Source organism: Thermobia domestica, chromosome 1 (assembly GCF_964235325.1).
Source record: "Thermobia domestica chromosome 1, izTheDome1.hap1.1, whole genome shotgun sequence".
Lineage (NCBI taxonomy): Eukaryota > Metazoa > Arthropoda > Insecta > Zygentoma > Lepismatidae > Thermobia > Thermobia domestica.
This window is the reverse complement of record NC_137454.1, coordinates 145,770,933-145,792,363: the sequence shown is the minus strand read 5'-3', so window position 1 is coordinate 145,792,363 and position 21,431 is coordinate 145,770,933. Positions and strand designations below refer to the sequence as shown.

At 37.2% G+C, this 21,431-nt stretch overlaps 1 protein-coding gene across 1 annotated transcript in view; it reads right to left on the bottom strand.

Annotated features, from left to right (window-relative positions):
* Window positions 1-6,674, bottom strand: part of LOC145689797 (tubulin alpha chain-like) — a 31,004-nt gene extending 24,330 nt beyond the window's left edge. Inside the window, exon 1 of the mRNA XM_081764003.1 lies at window positions 6,518-6,674. Within this exon, the coding sequence (XP_081620129.1) occupies window positions 6,518-6,520 (3 nt within the window). The 5' untranslated portion in view covers window positions 6,521-6,674. The remainder of the gene's footprint in view (window positions 1-6,517) is intronic.
* Between the last annotated feature and the right edge of the window lie 14,757 nt (window positions 6,675-21,431).

The window sequence follows — 21,431 nt, the reverse complement described above, 5'->3', positions numbered from 1 at the left end:
TAAGATTCAATTATGAAAGCGCCCTTTTTTGGAAAGATTAACATTTGAGACGAACCTTATCTCGTGAGCCAATTATTGTCCATCATTATCCATCAATTTATCCTTCGCCATAGCAGATTTCATTGAAATCGAAGGTGGCTTTCAAACTGATGGAGATTTCGGTTTTCTCTGAGAGAGGAAAGAGTCGTTTAGACAAATGTATGTACTGGCTTAACTTAATACATGTTATATATGACGAGTGGCAGTGAGGTAGCATTAGTTTTAGAGCGCCGCCACGAAGAACGCGGAGACTCGTCAGAAGAAGAGTCGTAAACCACACGACTGGGCTTTTTGCACTGGCTGATGTTAGAGAGTCGAGACTTGTTCCATCTTCTTTCATTTCCCAACAACTTTCCAACGATATGCTACTTGATTCCCCTTGTCATTCGAAAATTTTGAGTAGGACCCCGCCTGGGACCCTGCGGGTGGCCCTGGTACAACATTTTATGCTTTGATACGTTATACTTTTAAAATGAGCAAACACATGTTTTCCTGTTTTGGCATCTGTCTCATCGTTTGCGATTTCTAGGGGAGACAACTGACTTTCTGGACACCCTGTATATTCATATAACTCGCACAGTACATGCACTCGGAAAAATTTTATTACAGTTTCGTAATAGGCATCATTAGTGCTTTCGATTGGTGTATAAGCCATCTTCCACTTCAATATATAATCTCCCTCTCTTCCCTTGTTAGTGGTATGAATCAAACTCACTTCCAACCTGAAATCACTCCCCGAGTGACATTCAGTAGACGGTGAGATTCTATTGATATGGGAATCAGTCCAATGATACATAATTTAAATGACTTCGCAGTTTCTTGCTCATCTACCGTTTTCACTAGCAAAGTGCCATTCCGGAGTTTTCGAATGTTTTTAACTTGTCCGGTTTTATATGTGATAACTCAGTTTATAACAAAAGGGCCTTAAAGGTCCTCAAACAAAGGCCCTTAATACTACTAGGGCGGTTAGAGTCAGCACTCTCACAATCAGTATTCTTTTGTTTAATTACAATATATCGTAGTACAGGAATCAGATACTTGTTTTTCTCAGATCTTTTTCAGTAGATTGAGCTTCGATCTCGCTTACGTCAGAATTGGGGTTTTTCCTAGAGGGTGAGCCCGGGCCCTAAGTTAAAGATTTTTTACCCACAAAATGTGTTTACTTTTAAAATTAAAAAATGAAAACAGTGTGTGATCGCCACAACATCACACCGAAACGTTCATAATAAGAGCTAGTGCCGCTCACTTAGCAATTCCATAGGAACGTCCTCATCAAAGTATCAGCGTGGAGCCAACGTGGCCATGGAGAATGGGGGAAGGGTGCACCAAACTATTATACCCCTAGACAGAAGCACATGGTTTCAAGATAGAAATAAACAACAACAGAAACGAAAAACGAGCAAATATCAGAATAAACAAAAATGTAACCCTCGAGAGGAAGAAAACTAGAAGAAAGCTGTGCGAATTTTTGAGCGTTTTTAAATTTTTGTATTTTTTACTTGTTTTGGAGCTTTTATACGAAAAACAAAACAGAACACTGGACTCACTCACAAGTCAAGGCGGAATGGTGCACATCCACCTCAAATAACAGAAGATGCGCACTGATCATCCTCTTCCAAGACTCCCATCACACCTTCCGCGAGTCTGCAGCGACATTCGCAACTGAGAAGGCATGCAAAGAGCATGCAAATAAATGTGTAATAAACGAAAAACGAATGAAGCTGTCCTCTCATCTCCATCCCTTCCCGATGATGACGATCCGCTGTATGAAGAGGGCTTCGTAGTGGACAAACGCCATATACGTCTCTTTTCTCGAAGTTCCGCCATTTCCTTCCAAATTCTCATTCCACCATTTACTTCTTAATCATTCATTCTCATAAATCATTCAGAATCATACATTTTCTTTAGCCTAACGGGTATAATCATGTAACGTTAAATTATTAAATATTTTATTTTTTTCAACAGAATTAACAACGGAGTCAATGAGCAATCAGATGATTTTACATCCCTGGCAACACTGATGTAAGCTCGGAAGTCTGGCTATCCCAAATGTACAAAGTAACCAAAAAAATTCTTGCTGCTTTTGACGCCCTATTAATCATGCGATCACAGAAAGGAAATGAAATAACAGTGCCTGACAAGCAATTGAGACTTAACCTGACTATTGACCTTCAGCGATACGAACACATTGCGCACATACTGTAGTCATAGCTCGTCCAGTGTCAAAGAGAAATGGAGATATTGTAGCAGGTTGTTCGCGTGTGTTTGTTATATGAATTTAAAGTGGGCCTCTCAGCTACCACATCAACTCGCCACATATGCCAGGCATTAGGGAGAATGCCGTGAACGAACGCACCCTCAGGCATTGGTTCCAGAAATTCCTTTCGGGAGATGTGAGCCTTTCGGATGGACCTAGCAGTGGACGACGACATGTGTTGGATGACGAGACCTCGCAAGCAGCCATCGAAGAGAACAGTGATCTAATGTGTGATGAACTTTCAGAAAGGTTCTATGTTTCCGCTGAAACAGTCAGACTGCACCTGCATGGAATAAGAAATTCATTTAAATTAAGCAAGTGGGTACCCACACACATTGTCGGTATTCAACATAGAACTATGAGTGACAATCTGTCTGTCTTTGCTAACTCGGCACCTGAACACATTCTTCTTTGATCGCTTACTCACTTGTGACGAAAAGTGGGTCCTCTATAACAGTACCAAGCGTACCAGACATTAGTTGTCGCAACGTGATGCTGTTCCTCACACCTCGAGAACACCTCTGCACCCACAAAAGATTATCCTCTTGTATGGTGGCAAGTAGTGACAGGGAGCTCCTTTCATCTGGTCAGACCATCACTGCTGACCTCTACTGTCAGCAATTGCAAAGGGTACACCATACACTGCGGCAGAAGGAGCTGGCACTGGTGAATCGAAAATGTATGCTGTCCCTGCACGACAATGCCGAGGCACATGTGGCAAAGAGAAGCCGGGAGATCCTTCAGCAACTTGACTGTGAGACACTGTGCCATGCGACATGCTCACCGAACCTTGAGCCAACAGGTTACCACTTGTTTCGTTAACTCGACAATTATGTCCGTGAGAGATCCGATGAAAATGAGACCTGTGGAACGCATTCACGGACTACTTTACATTCACGACCGAGTTTTATCACTAGGGTATTGTGCAGCTGCAGGATCGTTGGCAAAAGTTGTTGAATGCTGATGAAAATTACTTCGAAACCTGAAGGTACATACTGTCTCTGTATTCCTCTTTCTTTAGCACTGCTCTAGAATGGCAAGAAGTTTTTTGGTTACCTTGTACTTTCTCTCTTGCCGAGACGGAGTTAGTATGTGAAATTAGAAATATGAACTGCTACAAAAATACCAATTAAAATTGTTACTCATTGATGTATATGGCTGTAAGCTGCAACGTGTGGGAAGATTTTGTTTTTTCTCGCTTGTCGGAACAATTTGAGACCGTTACCCATAGTTCGAAGTGCCCCTCATTTTTTTGTTTTCCTTTTTTCAGAAAAGTATCTGAATGTGTCCTCCCACAGTGATTGACTGGAATGTAAGTGACGACGACAATCTTCTGTAGCCATATGACACCATACGATTTATCTCCTTTTGGAGTTCGAGATCCCTTGTGGATAAGCAGTTAAACTTACTCGCCTTTGGCCTGGGAGGTCGGGTTCGATTTCCGCGGAAATCATATGGTTCGGATTCCATCTTAAACTGAAGGTCGACGTCTAATATAGCCTCGCTGCTGATAGCGACGCTAAACTGAAATCAAATCGGAAAACTTTTCGTGGTTCCTTACAGGCAAAGTTCACGTACCACAATTTCCCACAACCCAGCAGAACATGTGTGACAAGGTAATAAGTACATTACAAGTCAAAACAATAGGCGTAATTCTTTAGATATACCATGAGTGTATAACAAGTTGCGCTTTTGAGTTTATCATAAGCTCTCAGGGGTGCTCACAAGAGGAGTTCATGACGCATAATGCAAAAATAGAAATGATTTCTTTTGGTTTAACCTTCCACAATTACGCCCTGTACGCTAAAGGAGACTATGCCTAAAGGAAACTATGATTTATGAAAGTGAATGATTATGAAATTAAATTTGTTGTGCTTTCCCGCCGGGAATCGAACCCGAGACTACGTGCACCAAAGGAACCCACGCTAAGACCAACAGGGACAGCTATGTCGCAAATTGCATCAATAAAATTATAGAGCGACAAATGAGTCATTTAAACCAGTTATCACCTACGAATTTGGATAAAACTTGTACAAAACATTATTATTTAGTTTAGTTATTTAGTGTACAAAACATTATTTCGGTTAAACAAAACCGAAGCTAAGGGATACAGTGATGATGAGATGACTGATAATGGTAGAATGAAGGAAGTGGAAGAAAACAGGAGAACCTACGCACACGGTGTTTGTTCACTACAAAACTTGCTTGGTGCGGGCTGGGATCGAATTAGGGACCCCACGAACCAAAGGTGAACGCAGTCGCTCTGTCACTAATTAATTTCCTGGCTCTTATTTTCGCTCTTCTTTCAAGTATTCAGGAGTACCTAACACGACAGAGACACGAACAGAGAAACATTGAGGACAGTTAAAATTCCAAAGGTTCTTCAATCGGGAATTGAACTCGAGACCACGTACACTGAATGCAACGCACTAGCCACTAGTCCAACAGGGAGGCTTCCACTGAGCAATCATGGCCCCTCGTAACACTTTTAATGAAGGCTGTGCCATGAAGATAAGTGTATTGAATATCAGAACAATGGAAAAAGTTTAGAAGTAGATTGTATAGTTGAGAGACGTGTGAGGAGAGTTAAATAGGAGGAAACAACGACCTAGAAGATATCCTTTTAAAAAAAATCTAATTAATATCGAAGGAATTTGTCCATTAGGTTGAAGGAGAGAATATGAGAGGAAACGGGAGAACCCGATAAAATACACGGATACAATTTTATCCACTATAAATGCACTTGGTCGGAAATCGAGTCAGGGACCCCTTTCATCAGAAAAGGGCAGCCTTGAATTTATACCCATGTTTCCATGGATGTTTTCGGGAAAAAATGTCTGAACTTTGCCTTCAATACACGAATTCAGTTCACGTCACAATGTAGATTTTCTTGGTCTATTACGTTTAAAAAAGTCTATGATAGCAGTTCCGGGATTTTTATTATTAGTTTATTTTTCGTTTTACAAGTTAAAGGCACTTTTGACTAATGTTTTGGCATTTATTCAGAAGTTGATCCTCTGCCTGGTTTTCGACAAAAATCGTAATAACAGCTACGAAAGTTTAAACATCATCAAGTTTTATGACCGCTTTAAAAGGGTATAATACAGTAGGGTGGGGTAGAGTAGAGTAAGGTAGGGTCGGGTTAGCTTAGGGTTAGGAATGTTTGGACCCATTTTGTTAAATAGAGTGTTATTTCTTGTCTCTGCGTAAGGATACCAAAGGGAGCCTTTCTGTACACCTACAGCCATATTTACAATACAAATGCCTGTTACTTTCCCATAATCTAACCATACGGTAACCTTGCGCGAAGTAGTTCCCTCTGCTTTCCAAATAGTTCCATATTTGTAACTGCTTATAAAAAAATAAAAACAACTTTCGCTCTCCTTACATATTACCAAGCACATATACAAGCAACCATTTCTTCCCTGTAAATTCTCAAAATTTTGCTAGAAACGGACGACCAACTTCGGAACTTTACCCAATGTCTTTATAAAAACTCGTGAAAAAATTGCCTGAAATTTTGCTTTCATTACAACAATTGTACTAAACTTGCAATATACACTCTCTTAGTTCCATCAGTCTTAAAATAAAAATATGTAAACGGCGTGATGAGGGTATATCATAAACTACGAGTTTTTTTCTGTAACTATTTAAAATGAACTTGTATATCAAATAATTCCCCTTCATTACTTCCATACGACAGAAACATTTATTGGTATCGACAATCAAAAAAGTGTCCGCTTAAGGACCTAACACTGGCATTATTCACGTACGAATTCCTATCATATTTTTATGATTACTCTGTATATACCAAAGTACGAAAGCAGTCTACAAGTGAAACTTCATAAATTTACGAGTTGTAATATTTGTTGTGAAACTTAATATATATAATCTAGTTTAACTGTCAGTTAATTAATAGAAAATGTCATCGAACGCGTAATTACAATCTTATTATTTTAACAGTAATCTTTATCATATAAAAATAAAATTAACATAAACAGAATAAATAATTCTGTTTATCATATTAAAACAGAATAAATAATTTTACAAAACAATTTAAAGTTAATTATAGATATGTATATATGTGTGTTTTAAAGTAGCTATTAGAATTAGAGTTAAGCCTAATCCTATATCAATCTGTTTTAATGTAACAAAAAATGTTTTAATTTCTAATAAACCTATTAATATATTTTTATTCTTAAATTTACATAATTTACTCACCATTTTGTGTCCGAATAATTAATATTTACACAAGAATTTTGAAAAATTTTCGAAATACCAAATCAAACTAGAATTTTGTTAATATCTTCTTAAAAGTTGTTACATTATGTTGTCATAACAACGCGTTTGATTGTCAATTTGACGTCACAAACTCTAATTGCACTGATTTCATTATTAATATAGGACTGGCCAAACGAAGTACCACTGGAAATTTTCATGTCGGAATACTTTCTTAACCACTGGTCGTTCACTATCGGAATATTTACAAGAAAAGTTGAAGGTCAATTTGGTTTATGAATTTTGTATAGTCAAAGAAAATACATTTCTTTTATTAAGAGCTATTCGAAATAGTTGTCTTCACCTACCTATTATTAGTGACTGTAATCATCATCATCATAGGTATTCTGCCTTTATTGGCAGGTCACTTGCCGCAGCTGAGAAGCTTCCATGCTCCACGATCCTCCGCTAACCTTTTCGTCTTCGCGTATGATCTTTCTGTTTTAATATCATCCATTAATTGTAGTCTCCTTCGCCCCCTCCCTCTCTTTCCCGCCACCATACCCTCTAGGACGTCCCTCATGATACAATCTCTTCTTAGGCAATGTCCCAACCAGTTTCTCTTCCTCTTCCTAATAATATCTAAAAGTGTTCTTTTCTCACCCACCATTTCTAACACTCTCTCATTCGTTTTCCGCTCGACCCAACTAACTCTTTCCATTCTTCTCCACACCCACATTTCGAAGGCTTCCAGTCGATTTTCGTCACCCTTACGCAATGTCCACGTTTCCGCCCCATACAGCACAACACTCCACACGAAGCATTTTATGAGTCTTTTTCTCAACTCTTTGTTCAAGGTCCCACAAAACAGACTTTTCTTTCTTTTAAAGGCTTCTTTCGCCATTCCTATCCTTGCTTTTATTTCACGTTCGCATTTCATGTCATTACTAAGAACACTACCCAGGTATCGAAAACTATTCACTTGTTCTGTTTTCTCCCCTCCTATTTTTATATTTGACACAGACCCCTTCGTTCCAATCACCATGGCTTTTGTCTTTCTAACATTTATTTTCATCCCATATTCTTCAAAGCCCCTTCTCATTTTTTCTAACATTTTATTGATTTTCTTTTCAGAATCTGCAACAAGGGCCATATCGTCTGCAAATCTTATGCATCTAATCATTCTACCTCCTACCGAAATGCCATCATCATCATGTAGGCTCTTTTTTACTATCTCTTCTAGATAGACATTAAATAGTGTTGGCGAGAGGCAGCATCCTTGTCGAACTCCCCTTCCAATTGTACTCTCTTCCGTCAGTTCTTCCCCTATTCTAACACTTACTTGTTGGTTCATGTATAAGTTTCTTATGAGTCTTCTATCTTTCCATTCCAACCCTATCTTTGTTAGAACTCCCAACAACAATTCCCAATTCACGCGGTCAAAAGCCTTTTCTAGATCAATAAATACAACATACACCTCTTTCCCTTTTTCTATAAATCTTTCACCGATCACCCTTAATAATCCAATAGCATCTCTTGTGCCCTTGCCTCTTCTGAACCCGAACTGCTCTTCCTCAACATCTTTATTTGTTCTTCCATATAACCTTCTGTTCAGTATTCGGAGCATAATTTTAGCTGCATGAGATATGAGACTAATAGTTCTATAATCCTCACATCTCTTTGGGTTCGATTTCTTAGCCATCGGTATCATGATCGTTTTCAGAAAGTCTCTTGGCCATTCTCCTGTTTCATATATTTCATTGCATAGTCGCCACAATTCCTTCTTTCCCTTGTCTCCTATATTTTTAATGAATTCAATTGGTATGTTATCTATTCCTGTTGCCTTTCCATTCCTAATCTCAGATATAGCCTTTTCAAACTCATCCCGAAGAATACTAAATCCTTTATCATCCTCGCCTACTTCATTTTCCACTTCAACATTTAGGCTACACGGTCTATCCCTACTCTCATATAAGTCTTCAACGTATTCTTTCCACCTTCCTATGACCTCATTTCTCTCGCTGACTACCTTCCCATTCTTATTTTCTACTGCCATCATGATACTCCCTTGTTTCCTCCGAAATTCCATAGATTTCACCTCCTTGTACATTTCCTCATATTTCCCAACTCTTTCTAATTCTTCTATGTCCTCGCATTTTCTTTTGTAAAACTCTTCCCTCGCTTTGTCTGTTTCTCTTCGTAATTCATTATTTAACTTTCTGTACATCTTTCTGCCCTGTTCTGTATCAACCTGTTTCCACATCTTCCTCTCCCTCATTTTCTGCAACATCTGCTCTGTAACCCATGGTTTCTTAGCAGTTTTGTGTTCGCGGTAACCTACTGTTTCTTCTGCAGCCTGCTGTAAGCAACGTTTAATATGTTCCCACCGTGCGTTACTACCTGCGCCTATCCTTTCCTCGTTTGAACATTTTTCTTCGAATTTTTCAGCGAAAAGATTTCTAATTTCCTCGTTTTTCAACTTTTCAGTATTCAACACTTTGTTACCTACTTTTCTTCTGCCTACATTTTTCAGTTGAATATCTACTTCGGCCAGCACAAGATTATGATCAGAGAAAATATCAGCCCCGGGAAGGGTCTTCGCGTTCTTTAAGCTATTCCGATACCTGTCCTGAATCATAACGTAGTCTATCTGATATCTTCCGCCGTCTATTGGTGATTTCCATGTATATCTTCTTCTCTTGTGCTGATTGAACCAAGTGTTCCCAATTACTAGTGAATTATGTCTACAAAAATTCACCAGTCCCTCTCCCCTTTCATTTCTTTCGCCTAAACCATATTTGCCTACGATACTACCTTCCTGTTTTTCTCCCACAACTGCATTGAAATCTCCCATTAGAATTATGCATGCACCCTTCTTCTCCCTATCTATAATTTCTTCTATTTTCTCATAATTTTCCTCTACTTCTTCATTTGCATGCGAAGTCGTCGGTGCATATGTCTGTATCACCACTAGATCCTTCGTTTTCCCTTTAAGTCTTAACATCATAACTCTATCATCAATAAATTCTACTTTCACTACCTTCTCCTTTAAGCGCTTTCCAAGAATTATTCCTACGCCATTATGACCGCCCTTTTCATTACCTGAGTAAAACATTCTATATCCTTCGCTGTTCAATACCCCATTACCTTCCCATCTAACTTCACAAACTCCTACCAAATCTAAATTATTTTGTTTCATTTCTTCTTTAAGATTTTCTAATTTTCCTCCCTGTAACATAGTACGTACGTTCCATGTCCCTATCCTAAATCTTTTGCTCTTCCTTGTCTTTCTTTCTCTGTTTGTCTTCCCCCCATTATTACTTTCTCGTCCAATAGTCCTTCCCAAGCCATCCCCCTCCCGGAGATCCGAATGGGGGGATATTTTACCTCCGGAACTACATTTTGACCTGCGAAAGACCATTGTTCATATGTTCTCTTTTCGCTGCTAGCAAACTAGGGAAAATAGAGTGACTGTAAAACAAGTCAAAACTTGAAAAATATATAATTTCAGTTATATGATGAGTTGAACTATTAACATGATAACATGCTTATTATTATTATTATCATTATTATTATTATTATTATTATTATTATTATTATTATTATTATTATTATTATTATTATTTATTTATTTATTTATTTATTTATTTATTTATTTATTTATAAAGATGCTGAGGAAAACCCTTACTAGTATATTTTCATCAAAACTATGCCACTGAACGTTATTACTCCCTTTAGACCGGCAGTACCCAATCTAGAATGTGCATATTTTTGAAGACATAAAAGATTGTAGGTAACACAAAAATTGCGCAGTATGAGCTAAAGGAAATTATGAAAAAATATCTCAATGCATTTTCATCTTAAGTCGAATTTCAGATTATATGCAGAAGACAAAGAAGGCGTAGAATTTGTGTGTTTACACCCTTACTCAACACCGAGGTTATGATGGACACAGTGACGTAACTAGAGTGGGGCAAATGGGACTTGTGCTTCGGGCGCCGGATTGAGAGGACGAAAAATTGGGCAAATATTTGAGAGAATGTTTAGGTTTGGTTGGTCAGGGGGCGCTAAGGTGAGTTCTTCTCCCAGGCGACAACTAACCTAGTTACTTCTCTAGATGGACAGGATCTACTATTAGCGTGGGATCCAGACACGATGGCTTAGTGGAAGAGTGCGTGGGGTCGCTGGTCCGATCCCCGACAAAATAAGTTTGTGGTGGACAATATCGAGTCCGTGAGTTTTCTCGAGATAATGCCGTTTCCTCCCACTTTGCCATTCCACTGATTCTTCCATCATCATTAACTTGCCTTAATCATCGTCTCCGTTAGCTTAAAAGGCATAGTAATCGTGGGACGTTAAGCGGAATTATTTCATTCCCAAGCGTGACCAAGATTTGAATGCGGTACAGTTGGCGGGTGCACAGATCATCATGCACGATCAACACTCACAATATAGGGCGATCCCCTCCAAGTTAATAGACTTATAGGACCATACCACCGGTCCTGCAAAGGAGTGCATGGAGTTTGCAGAGTATGTAAGTGATGGGCTATAACCTAAGCAGATTCCTATTAGATAAATTATCAGAATGGGAGGGGGGGATGAGAAGGGCAAAGTGAAAAAGTCGAAACATGTAAAAATAAGCAAAGATGATGATATTCGTGTCTGATCAATAGTTTTTGGGTTCGCTGAGATTAATAGTGACATTCTTGATGACGTTTCAGTAAATATAATTGCCCATCGGCATAGGGGAGTGAGATATGAGGAAAGGGGGTGATATATAAAAATAATTTTAAAAAAACGACCAATATTAGTTTGTTATCCATAGTTTTCGGGATTCACTCTCTCGATTGCAGAACACCGCTTCACGCTATCGATTACCGTCTTAGCTTTATTATGATCAACGGGGAAACCAGTAATGGTTGATTTCTACCATTTTCGTTTTTGGTATCGCTTCCATCAGCGAACTCGATTCCTAATTTTTGGTCCTCTATGTACTGACCAAGTTTGGTGCTGATCCATTAAGTACTTCTTGCGAATTTTTGTCTCCCGGACGGACGAACAGACAGACACGTGGACAGGATAAATAAATAATGGAGTTTTGGTAAACCAAAATCCTTTTTATAAAAAGGAATTTAGCGTTGTCTTTTATATCATAACGGAAAAACGAGTAAACTGTTCGAAACGAATGCTTGAATATTGTACGTACCTTGAACTGGATTTTTTAAAATCATGTTTCTATGATTTAAATACGTAAGGCGTTTGCATAATTTATGATAAATTAAAGTATCTTACGAGCCTCTTATCTTAGGGAATAGAAATTCGGTATACAAATAATCCTCATTAAAAATAAAGGGTTTATATTCCTTAACATTTTCGGAAATTCTGCTTTAAGGGGGGAAGGAGGCTTTTTCTCTGTGTACGAGAACTACATTGAGGTTATTTGTCTCATGAGAACGGGAGAACAGCTAAACCGTTTGGAATGAATTCTTGAATATAGTTGGCAATTGTACCAGGCCGTATTTCCATCATGCCACTTTCATTAAAATACGTATCTTAAGGGACGCTTAAAGTAGAGTGTCTCACCAGCCCCTCAGGTTAGGAAAATGGAACTCTGTATATAAACTCCTTATTAAAAACATGGGGTCATGTGCCCCAGCATACTGGAAAGTTTCTCTAAATTTTAAGGGAGAAATTGGCAATTTCTATTTCATATTGATCTTTTAAATAAATTATATCAAAGTTATCTGTCATCATCGTGGGAAAACAGTTGAACTGTTTGAAATAAAATTTTGAATATAGTTAATATTTTGCTCAAGCCGGGATTTTATCACGTAACTTTCATTAAAATACATATCCTAAGGGGAAACAAGAAAATCCAACGTGTATAACGAAAATAATGTATGCCACAAGTCCCTCATGTTACGTAGTAGAAATTTGGTACACAAATTCCATATTAAAAGCAAGTGGACAGGTGCCCCAAAATGTTCTGAAATTCTGCTTCTAAGGAATATATTGGGATCGAATTTCTGAACATATTTAACACATGGCTCAGGTCAACGTTTTTATCATATCACTTTTATTGAAATATGTATCCAAAGAAGAAGGAAGAGTAGTTTAAATTCTACGCCAAAAATAAAGTATTTCACGAACTCTTATCTCAGAGAATAGAAACTCAGTATATAAGCATCTCATTAAGAATAAGTGGCCACGTGCTCTAAAGGTTTCCAAACTTCCCTCTTCCAGTATTGAAATTAGAGCCGTAACAATCGGCAGCGCGAACAATGCAACGCACTAATCTCTCTGGCCGAAAGACACTCGCGCCGTGACCCCAAGAATTGCCGCAGCAAAGGTCCCCGAGGAGAGAAGGCCCTACAGAACTTAAACCATGTATACGAGGATAAGTCAAGTAACTGCAATATTTTTTGTTTCTTTTCAGATTGGATCTACGGTATTGTGTGCTCCAAACTCTAGGTGCCATCGTTGGCTTCACCTGTGGTAGGCTGCAGGATTATCATATCAGTCCGCTTTGGAGTATTGCGAAGTAAAAGATGACCGCGCCAGTCTCTGCGTGTATCAAGGAAGAACAGCGTTCTATCATCCTTTTTTGTTGTCTGAAGGTGTACCCGGAGCAAAAATTCATAGCAATTCGGTGCAAAGGGAAAATGTATTGCCACATCGAAGAGTTTAGCAATGATTGAATATTCAAAAGTGGTTGAAGGAGAGTAAAAGGTGAGGAAAGAGCAGGGCGTCCAGCTACGGCAACAACTGATGACATTATTGAACGAGTCCGTGCTTTGATTCTGAATAACAGTAAAGTGAAGGTTGACGAAGTGGTAACCCATATGCAAATTAGTCATGGTTCTGTGTATGACATCATGCATAACAGACTGAATTTTCACAGAGTATGCGCGATATGGGTTCCAAATCGATGCGTTCCAAAAATTCGATGAAGAGCACAAGCGAAACCGTGCGAGAATCTATCAGCAGCTACTGAACCGCTATGCTAACGAAGGTGAAGCGTTTCTCAAGCGAATCATCCCTGGAGATAAAACATGGAATCATCACTTTGAACCAGAGAGCAAACGCCAGAGCATAGAATGGAAGCACTTCGAATCTCCCGTCAAGAACAAATTCAAGAATCTAACCTTCTGCAGGGAAAGTGATTCTCACAATATTTTGGGACCCGTTTTTTGATTCACAAGGTCAATCCTAGAACATTACCTGGAAGAGGGGTCAACAATAAACAGTAAAAAGTAGTGATATGCTGATAAGCAAGTTGAAGCTTGCAATTCGTAATGAACGCAGAGGTCGATTGTCGGAAAGCGTTCTTGTGTTGCACGACAATGTGCGTCGACATACCACGCCGCCTACACTGCTCAAACTCTTCAGACGCTGCGTTTCGTGGTGTTGGAGCATCCTGCATACAGTCCCGATCTCACCCGTTGGATTACCACCTATTTGGTCCACTAAAGATGCTCTCGGATGCCGTCGATTCAGCTCCGATCAACAGGAGCGGTAGATTCATGGCTTGCTGCGCAACCAAAATTCTTTTTTGTAGAGTATCGGAAAGCTTGGGCAATGGTGGACCAGGTGCATTGAAAAGCAGGATGACTATATTGAAAAACAGTGTTGAATTCAGGCATATTCATATATATAATGCACGCCCCTTTAGATTATCTATACACATGCATTGAAATATTTGATTCCTTCTGTTTATTTTTTACGAAAATAAAAGTAAAGATTTTTAAAAATAGAAAATTATTTTCTTCTTTTGCCCAACCTAATTGTTCTAATTAACGAACCGCATTCTCGTATACGGCAAAGTGGAAGTTATATAAAAACTTGCAAACTAGGTACAGACGCACATAAACGCTTTACAACGTTAGTTAGGGAAAAATAGCAATATGTTGGTTATTACAACCGACCAGACAATAAGAAGTCGCGAGTTTTGTTGCTGTTCTATTGCAGTCTAGAACAGCCCCTCTTAAATTTTTATTGCATCCCTTGTACAAAAGTCTGAATTCAACACTGTTGACAAATGATATAAATAAAAATATAGTACTCTTGTGGTAATAAGTAATAAAAATTGATTGCAGATACTTATTGACTTACCCACGTATAAGTCAATTTAAAAGGGGCCGTTGTTATTAGGATGATCCAAAGGGAGTGTTTAACACATTCGAGACGGAGCCCGTCACGTAGGCGGGCTATATTTTCTTGTTCAGTGGACGGAGCCCGCCTACCCGGCGGGCCCAAGGTTTCGTTACTTTAAATGGCAAACGCATGTCTCTAGGTGGGTTTCGGCTTCTCAGTTATACTTTGTGATGCCTCAAGTACTTGTAAAAAAATCGACAGTGCGACCAGTCCAGAATGAGAGACTGTTTCCGCGCGAATTTGTCAATTGTGCTTCAACCGAAGCAGCTGTGAATGAGTCATGAACATACATAACTTCTATATCTTGGTTTTATCGGTTTGATTGATTTGCAGCACATTTAAATTCTTAGTGAAAACTAATATTTTGCAATTTCATGATATCCAATCACTCTGTAAGGTTCTTGTATTTCATTATCAACGATGTAACTGCTTGTAAAGGTTATTATATGTACCTCAGTATTCAATTGTATTGTTCGTCGGACTTTTTTTATAATTGCAAAACGGCTCGTTTATAACAAATAAATAAAAATATATAGAAATGAACAAATGATTTGAGATTTGTGTATTGAATAGTCCTAAGTATCCGATCTAAGTAAAGATATGCTCAGAAATGAAAAATGTTTTAATTGTATTCTTTGTAGTAGATTTTTTACAAAATTCCAAAACAACATGGTAAAACCGCCGTCCTGAGGGAGAAACCACGCAAAGAGGGCCTCCGACTCGAATGTGTTAACGTTACATCTTCAAAATAATTCGTTGATTTGGAAGTCCCATAAATATCCTCCCTGCGTTTCGGGCTCCGAAGAAATTTGTTATGGCACTGGAGGTTACAGTTTCAAAATATCTTAAGTTGCTACTTTGTGTTCATAAATGGTCAAAGTGAAGGAACATTTGAATTGTTGAATTTTGAATATGAATCATACCTAGTTTTGGCCACTCTATCAGTTTTCTTATTCCAGCACTACGTAGTTTGCACTTAGCAATGGTCAGTGTTTTTATTTTCGTTTCCGCTCGCTAGATGGTAGAAAAGTCAAGCTTTCTGAAGTAAATTATGGAAGATAGTGACATCTAGTAAATATACTTTAGAACTATGAACAGCAAGTAGATACCGGATGTAATGCAAAATGCCTATTCTTTAATATTAAAGATATGATCAAAAATAACGTTTTAAAGTTTTTATGTAAGGTTATAGTTTCAATATAAGCCAATTTTATTTTGCCTATTTCTCCCCTTACTGCCTAAAAATTGCTTTAATGCCTAATGTTGCCTATTCTATGCATTTTCTTCAAAATAATACTTCATTCGAAAAATAGATATTTGGGCTGTCTAGTATAGTGTTTGCAAGCAATATTTCAAGCCCTATGTATTTTCTGAACGAAATTGAGTTTTCTGAAAGAGATATTCGTTTTGCATATTCTGAACGGGAATGATAAAAGTGTGTTTTCACTACGAGCGCGACAAAAATAGGGTATTTTGCGAAAATTTAGGTATTTATTTATTTATAAATGTTTCAGATACAGATCAATGTCCATTTTACACTGAAACAATGTAACAACGTATACGTATAAGAAATAACAAAATGTAACACTCATGAAGTTATTTGAATTGCTGGTCATATTGGTGGTTTCTTCTATATCTTATTTATTTATTTATTCATTTTAGTTCAAGTATGGCACGAAGAATATTTTACATTGAAAAGCATTTATGCACCACTATTTAGTGCTAAATTTTCCCCTATAGTTGGTTGATTATGCAAAGAGGTAACAGAAAGACTGACTTCTACATAATTACTAAGTATACATCTACATTAAATAACAAAAATGTCAGGTATATTGCAAATGTATAATTAGATTTCTACCCATCGTACAGTCTAACAAATTCAACAAAGTAGTTTATTACGTGAATCTCATAGTGGTTCGTTTACGCGTAATTCTGTTTCTGTTAGTGGAAGAAAAGTTAGTGGCTCATTTAGGAGTGACACTATGACCTTTCAAGATTGTCAAGTAGGTCTATCTTGAAAGGATTTTTAATAAAATGGTTTGGTATATAAAAGAGTATTAGAGACTGGTTCATAATTGCCCAGTCAGTGTAGAGTTTTGAAATTTGTACAGAATGTTCCTCTTATGACGAAAGAAATTGATAACAAAAGATTTTTTGAAACACATCCAAAGGAGAAAAGATCCAAATTTTCTGGCAAGAAATGGGTATTTCAAGAATCTTTAAAGTTTAAAAGATAAAACTTTGCATACAAAATCTTCATTAAAAATAAATCCAAGTATATTTCAGCAACACCGTGCACGTGGGTTTTCTCAAGGTTCTTCGTTTCCTTCCAGTTTTATAATTTCACCATTATCATCCATCTCATCATTATTGTCTCCCTCCTCCTCGGTGCATAATCGTGGGACGTTAAAACTAATATTATGCATATTTCAGCGTTGGCGAAAATTCCGTTCGTAAGGGGAAAAGGAGGAAGATTTCTAAAATAATCAAATTTTCCTCTTTTTTCTTAGAAACCGCCGAATGTGAGGATTTGCTTAAGCCTGGAGATATGAAATTTGGTACATAGCCTTTAATTTTTTAAAAATAAGGAAACATCAACTTCTGCGATTCCGAAAATTCCCCAACAAAGAGGGAAAATGGAGATAATTTCTATGTTATCTAAATTTCTCTTTCTTTAGTCGGAAGTGACGAAGGTAGGGATTCATTAAAGTTCGAGATGTGAAATTCAGTGTTTGAATTTAATTTAAAATAAGAAACCACTTGTCTCGACGTTATTGGAAGTTCCCTTCTAAGGTGGAAAAAGGGGAACATTCCTATACTACTCTCATCTTCCTTTTTACACCGTGCTCGTGGGTTTTCTCGGGGTTCTCCCGTTTCCTCCCACTTTCTTCATTCCACCATTTCACTCATCTCTCATAATCACCGTCTCCTTTAGCCTAACCGGCATAACCGTGGGACGTAAAACTTAAAGATTTCATTTCATTTTTCTCATCTTCCTTTCTTTGTTTAGGAAGTGTCGAATGTGTGGATTTATGTAAGACGGAGATGATGTGAAAGTCGGTATATAAACTATAAATAGAAATAAGGAAAAAACGTGTTTAAATGTTTTCTTAGAAATTCGGCTTCCAAAGAAGACAAGAGGGGCATTTCTATTATATTTGAATTTCTGTTTATTTATTGATAAATTCCAAATGTGAGGTCTCATTTGAGTTGGAGATATGAAAATCGGTATACAAACTCTTAATTAAAAATTACAGACTACATACCTTAAAATGGGGTTACTTGGAAAGTTTTTTTTTTCTTTTTCATATTACCCCTTGTTATTTATTGCAATTAATTTTTCTTCTTCTTGTGATGTTACCTTTTCCTGCAGTCATAACAAATTTTTATTGAGACTCAAGCCTCCCAGGAGCCAGAATGTGCTGTTTCCAAGTAGCCCCGCTTTTGGGGCTACTTGGAAAATATGTATTTTTAAAAGTAGTAAGAACTGTGTAAAAGAATGAAACTATTAAAAAAAAAACTTACAAGATCACACTTTCCTGTGAAGATTGATAATGCAACATGCCTATGTTTCTTTCATAGTAATGTGTTCCTAAACTATTTTAAATAAAGATAGCTATTTTAAAAGATTTTTTTTTAAAAAAGATACTTTTTTGCACAATCTTTTAGTTAAACACTAATTGTTGAATCAATCTAAACTAACTACAGTGGTAAGCTTGTCTTTCTGAAGGCCTACAGAATCAATATATATACAGGGTGTTTCAAAAGAACACAGACAACGTTTGGTAAGGCGATTCCTGATACCAAGATAAGACAAAAAGGGTAGACCAACCTGGGCGCACAAATGCTTCCTTTAGGAGTTATAGGCTGCCGAAAACATGAAAAAATGAACTTAAAGGTCCGTAGCTCCAAAACTATGGGACCTTCCTTAATCGGGTCAAGACTTCACTTAGGAACTAGTATGTACCCTATCCAAAAGTCCATGTTTTTGAATCCTTCGGTACTTCCGCAACAATTTTTATAGAGGGAGTTGGTGAATACTTCAAATTATATGCCCGAAGCCAAACTCCCTCGATAAAAATTGTTGCGTGAGTGCCTTAGGATTCTGAAACATGGATCTTTGGATAGTGCACATATTAGTTTCTAAATGAAGTCTTGACCCGACCGCGAAAGATCCCACAGTTTTGGAGTTATGGGCCTTTAAAGTTCATTTTTTTTTCATGTTTTCGACAGCGTATAACTCCGAAAGGAAGCATTTATGCACCGAGGTTGGTCTATACTTTTTGTTTTATCTGGGTGTCAGGAATCACATCCCAAACGTTGTCGGTGTTGTTTTAAAACACCCTGTATATGTGAGACTTCTTTAAGACACTAAAACATGCTCTACATAATTTTATGAAATTTATGTAAGTATCAGGTCAGTAATTGCCTTATATTAATTTACAAACTTAGCTGGTATCATTTTTACAAATGTACATTTACGTTAACTCTTTGCAAAAATATCATATGGCACTGTTATAATAATTATGTAACACAGTACGATGACAAAAATTCACATGTTGTAATTCTTTGCTGTAATCATATGGAAAAAACAACTTGTTCTCTTCAGTTGTAGGTAGGTTCCGGCAAAACTTCAATAATGTCATCGTTGTCTATCCCCTGACCAATATCATCATATTTAGTAGAAAAAAGGAAGGAAATTAAAAAATGGCCACAGATTGTCCCAGAAAGGAAGTGGAAATGTAAAACTAATTCGTCTCATTAGGAAATTTCTAAAAGCAGTATTTAACACAACCAGGTAAAAAAATTTCTTTTCATTACGGAAACACAGGGACAATTTACAGAAAATTCAAAAAACAGAAAAAAGTATCAATTGCTGTGCGAATTTTGAGACCAGTCTATAAATAAGACGCAGCACTTATGCCAGTGGGCCACCCATATTGTTACTGTTAGGTGCCTACTTTTATTTGGTCTGGAGGGAAACGGCATATCTGTCATAGTTCTCTCATTATTATATCATATAACAAAAAAATGTCAATTTTCCAAATAGCCCCAGATTTCCCAAGTAACCCCAGTTTACGGTACTTCAGTGCTTTCGAAAATTCCGCTTCTAAAGGAGGAAGGGGGCCAAGTTCTATAATATTAAAATTTAACATTATTTATTCAAAACATATTTTGCATCCTAAGTAGGCTCCCTCCTGTATATATATTCCCCCTGTGCAAAGAACGGGCATTTCACCTAGTGCATTAATAATTACATGGTACATTGAGAAAAATCCGTTCTCCGGACAGCGGTATATTGTACAAATATACGGAATAATCTTGCTTACTACAGAAATCAGTATGGAGCATACATTATCCGTATGATACATAGACACTGCCCTTAGATGTTACATCATGCCGTTGCAGGATATCTGATATCTAACAGTCTTCCTTATATTACATACATATATGTATGTTACCTTCGTCAGCTATATGCAGTGGCGTATTTAAGGGGGGCTTCCAGTCTTAAGCCTTCCTGAAATTTTAGTTACTATATTAATGTAAATGAATATCTTGCAGAATTTTCACATTTCCAGGAATAAGGTTATCAACTCACCCCCCTGAAACAAAATCGTAAATACACCACTGGCTATATGTTATATACGTCCATTTATATGAGAGATCCTGACCATCTATAGACCCTATTGTTTCATACGGAAAGTACGTATAGATGGAACACTTATACAGTAAGTATTATAAAACATTCGTTTTCAGTTATACGTTTCCTGTACGTTATGTCTAAAAACTACAGGATTTATAAATGTAACATACGATTTTACGTACACCACGTACGATTTTTTTCTCCTTGAAGTATGCGAACATAGCGGAAATCGCATTTCTTTAAAAAGAATCTGCGTATTAATAATATATCAAACAACAGTTTCGTTTCAAGTTTTGCTTGGGGGAGGCAAGATCTCCACCTCAGGTATCATGTTTTTTATTAATATACTAGCTGAAATACCCTTTCTTAGCACGTGAGAATAGGTGTATGAGAAATATTCTCCCGTACTAGTGCCGGAAACCGTATTCTGTCACTTCCGATCTTAAGAAATTTCGAGATAATGGTCATCTTATTGTAACAATTGCGTCTCTCACCCTTTTTTCTTCCCTTGCAGGAAAATGTCAAAAACTGTTAAACATGTGTCTAATTATTTTAACTGTGAAGTCTAAATACCAAATTTCATGTCTCTGCTATTCAGAGTTTCAGAGATATGGGCATTTTCCTATAATACGTACTCTCTCTTAGATAGAATTCCCTCCTTGCTCATGGATTTTCCAAAGACCCTTTCTTAGTGGTACACTCATGTCCAAAATTATATTGTCTCATGTCTATAAATATGTTGTTGTAGGAATATAATTTGATAACGAATTCACCCGGTATTTCTTATAATGTTAGTATGTGTATAATTGGCAAAGACTTGTATGTGGCAAATTTCATGTCAAAATAGCAGTAAATAAGAAAAATAAAACGAAAATAAAACTTTCTTGTCCACTTAGCAACATTTTCTTTCACTCATTCTCATTTTCTTGTTTATAATTCTTTTCCTATGGAATTTAACACAAATATACATTTCCCGATTACACACATAATATCAGTTTTAAAAGTATCCTGCAAAATCATTATAATATTATATTCTTACAAGAAGACTCTTATAGACATGTGACAATCATTTTGGACATGAGTGTACATTACGTCATAAATCCTATGCACTGACAAAAT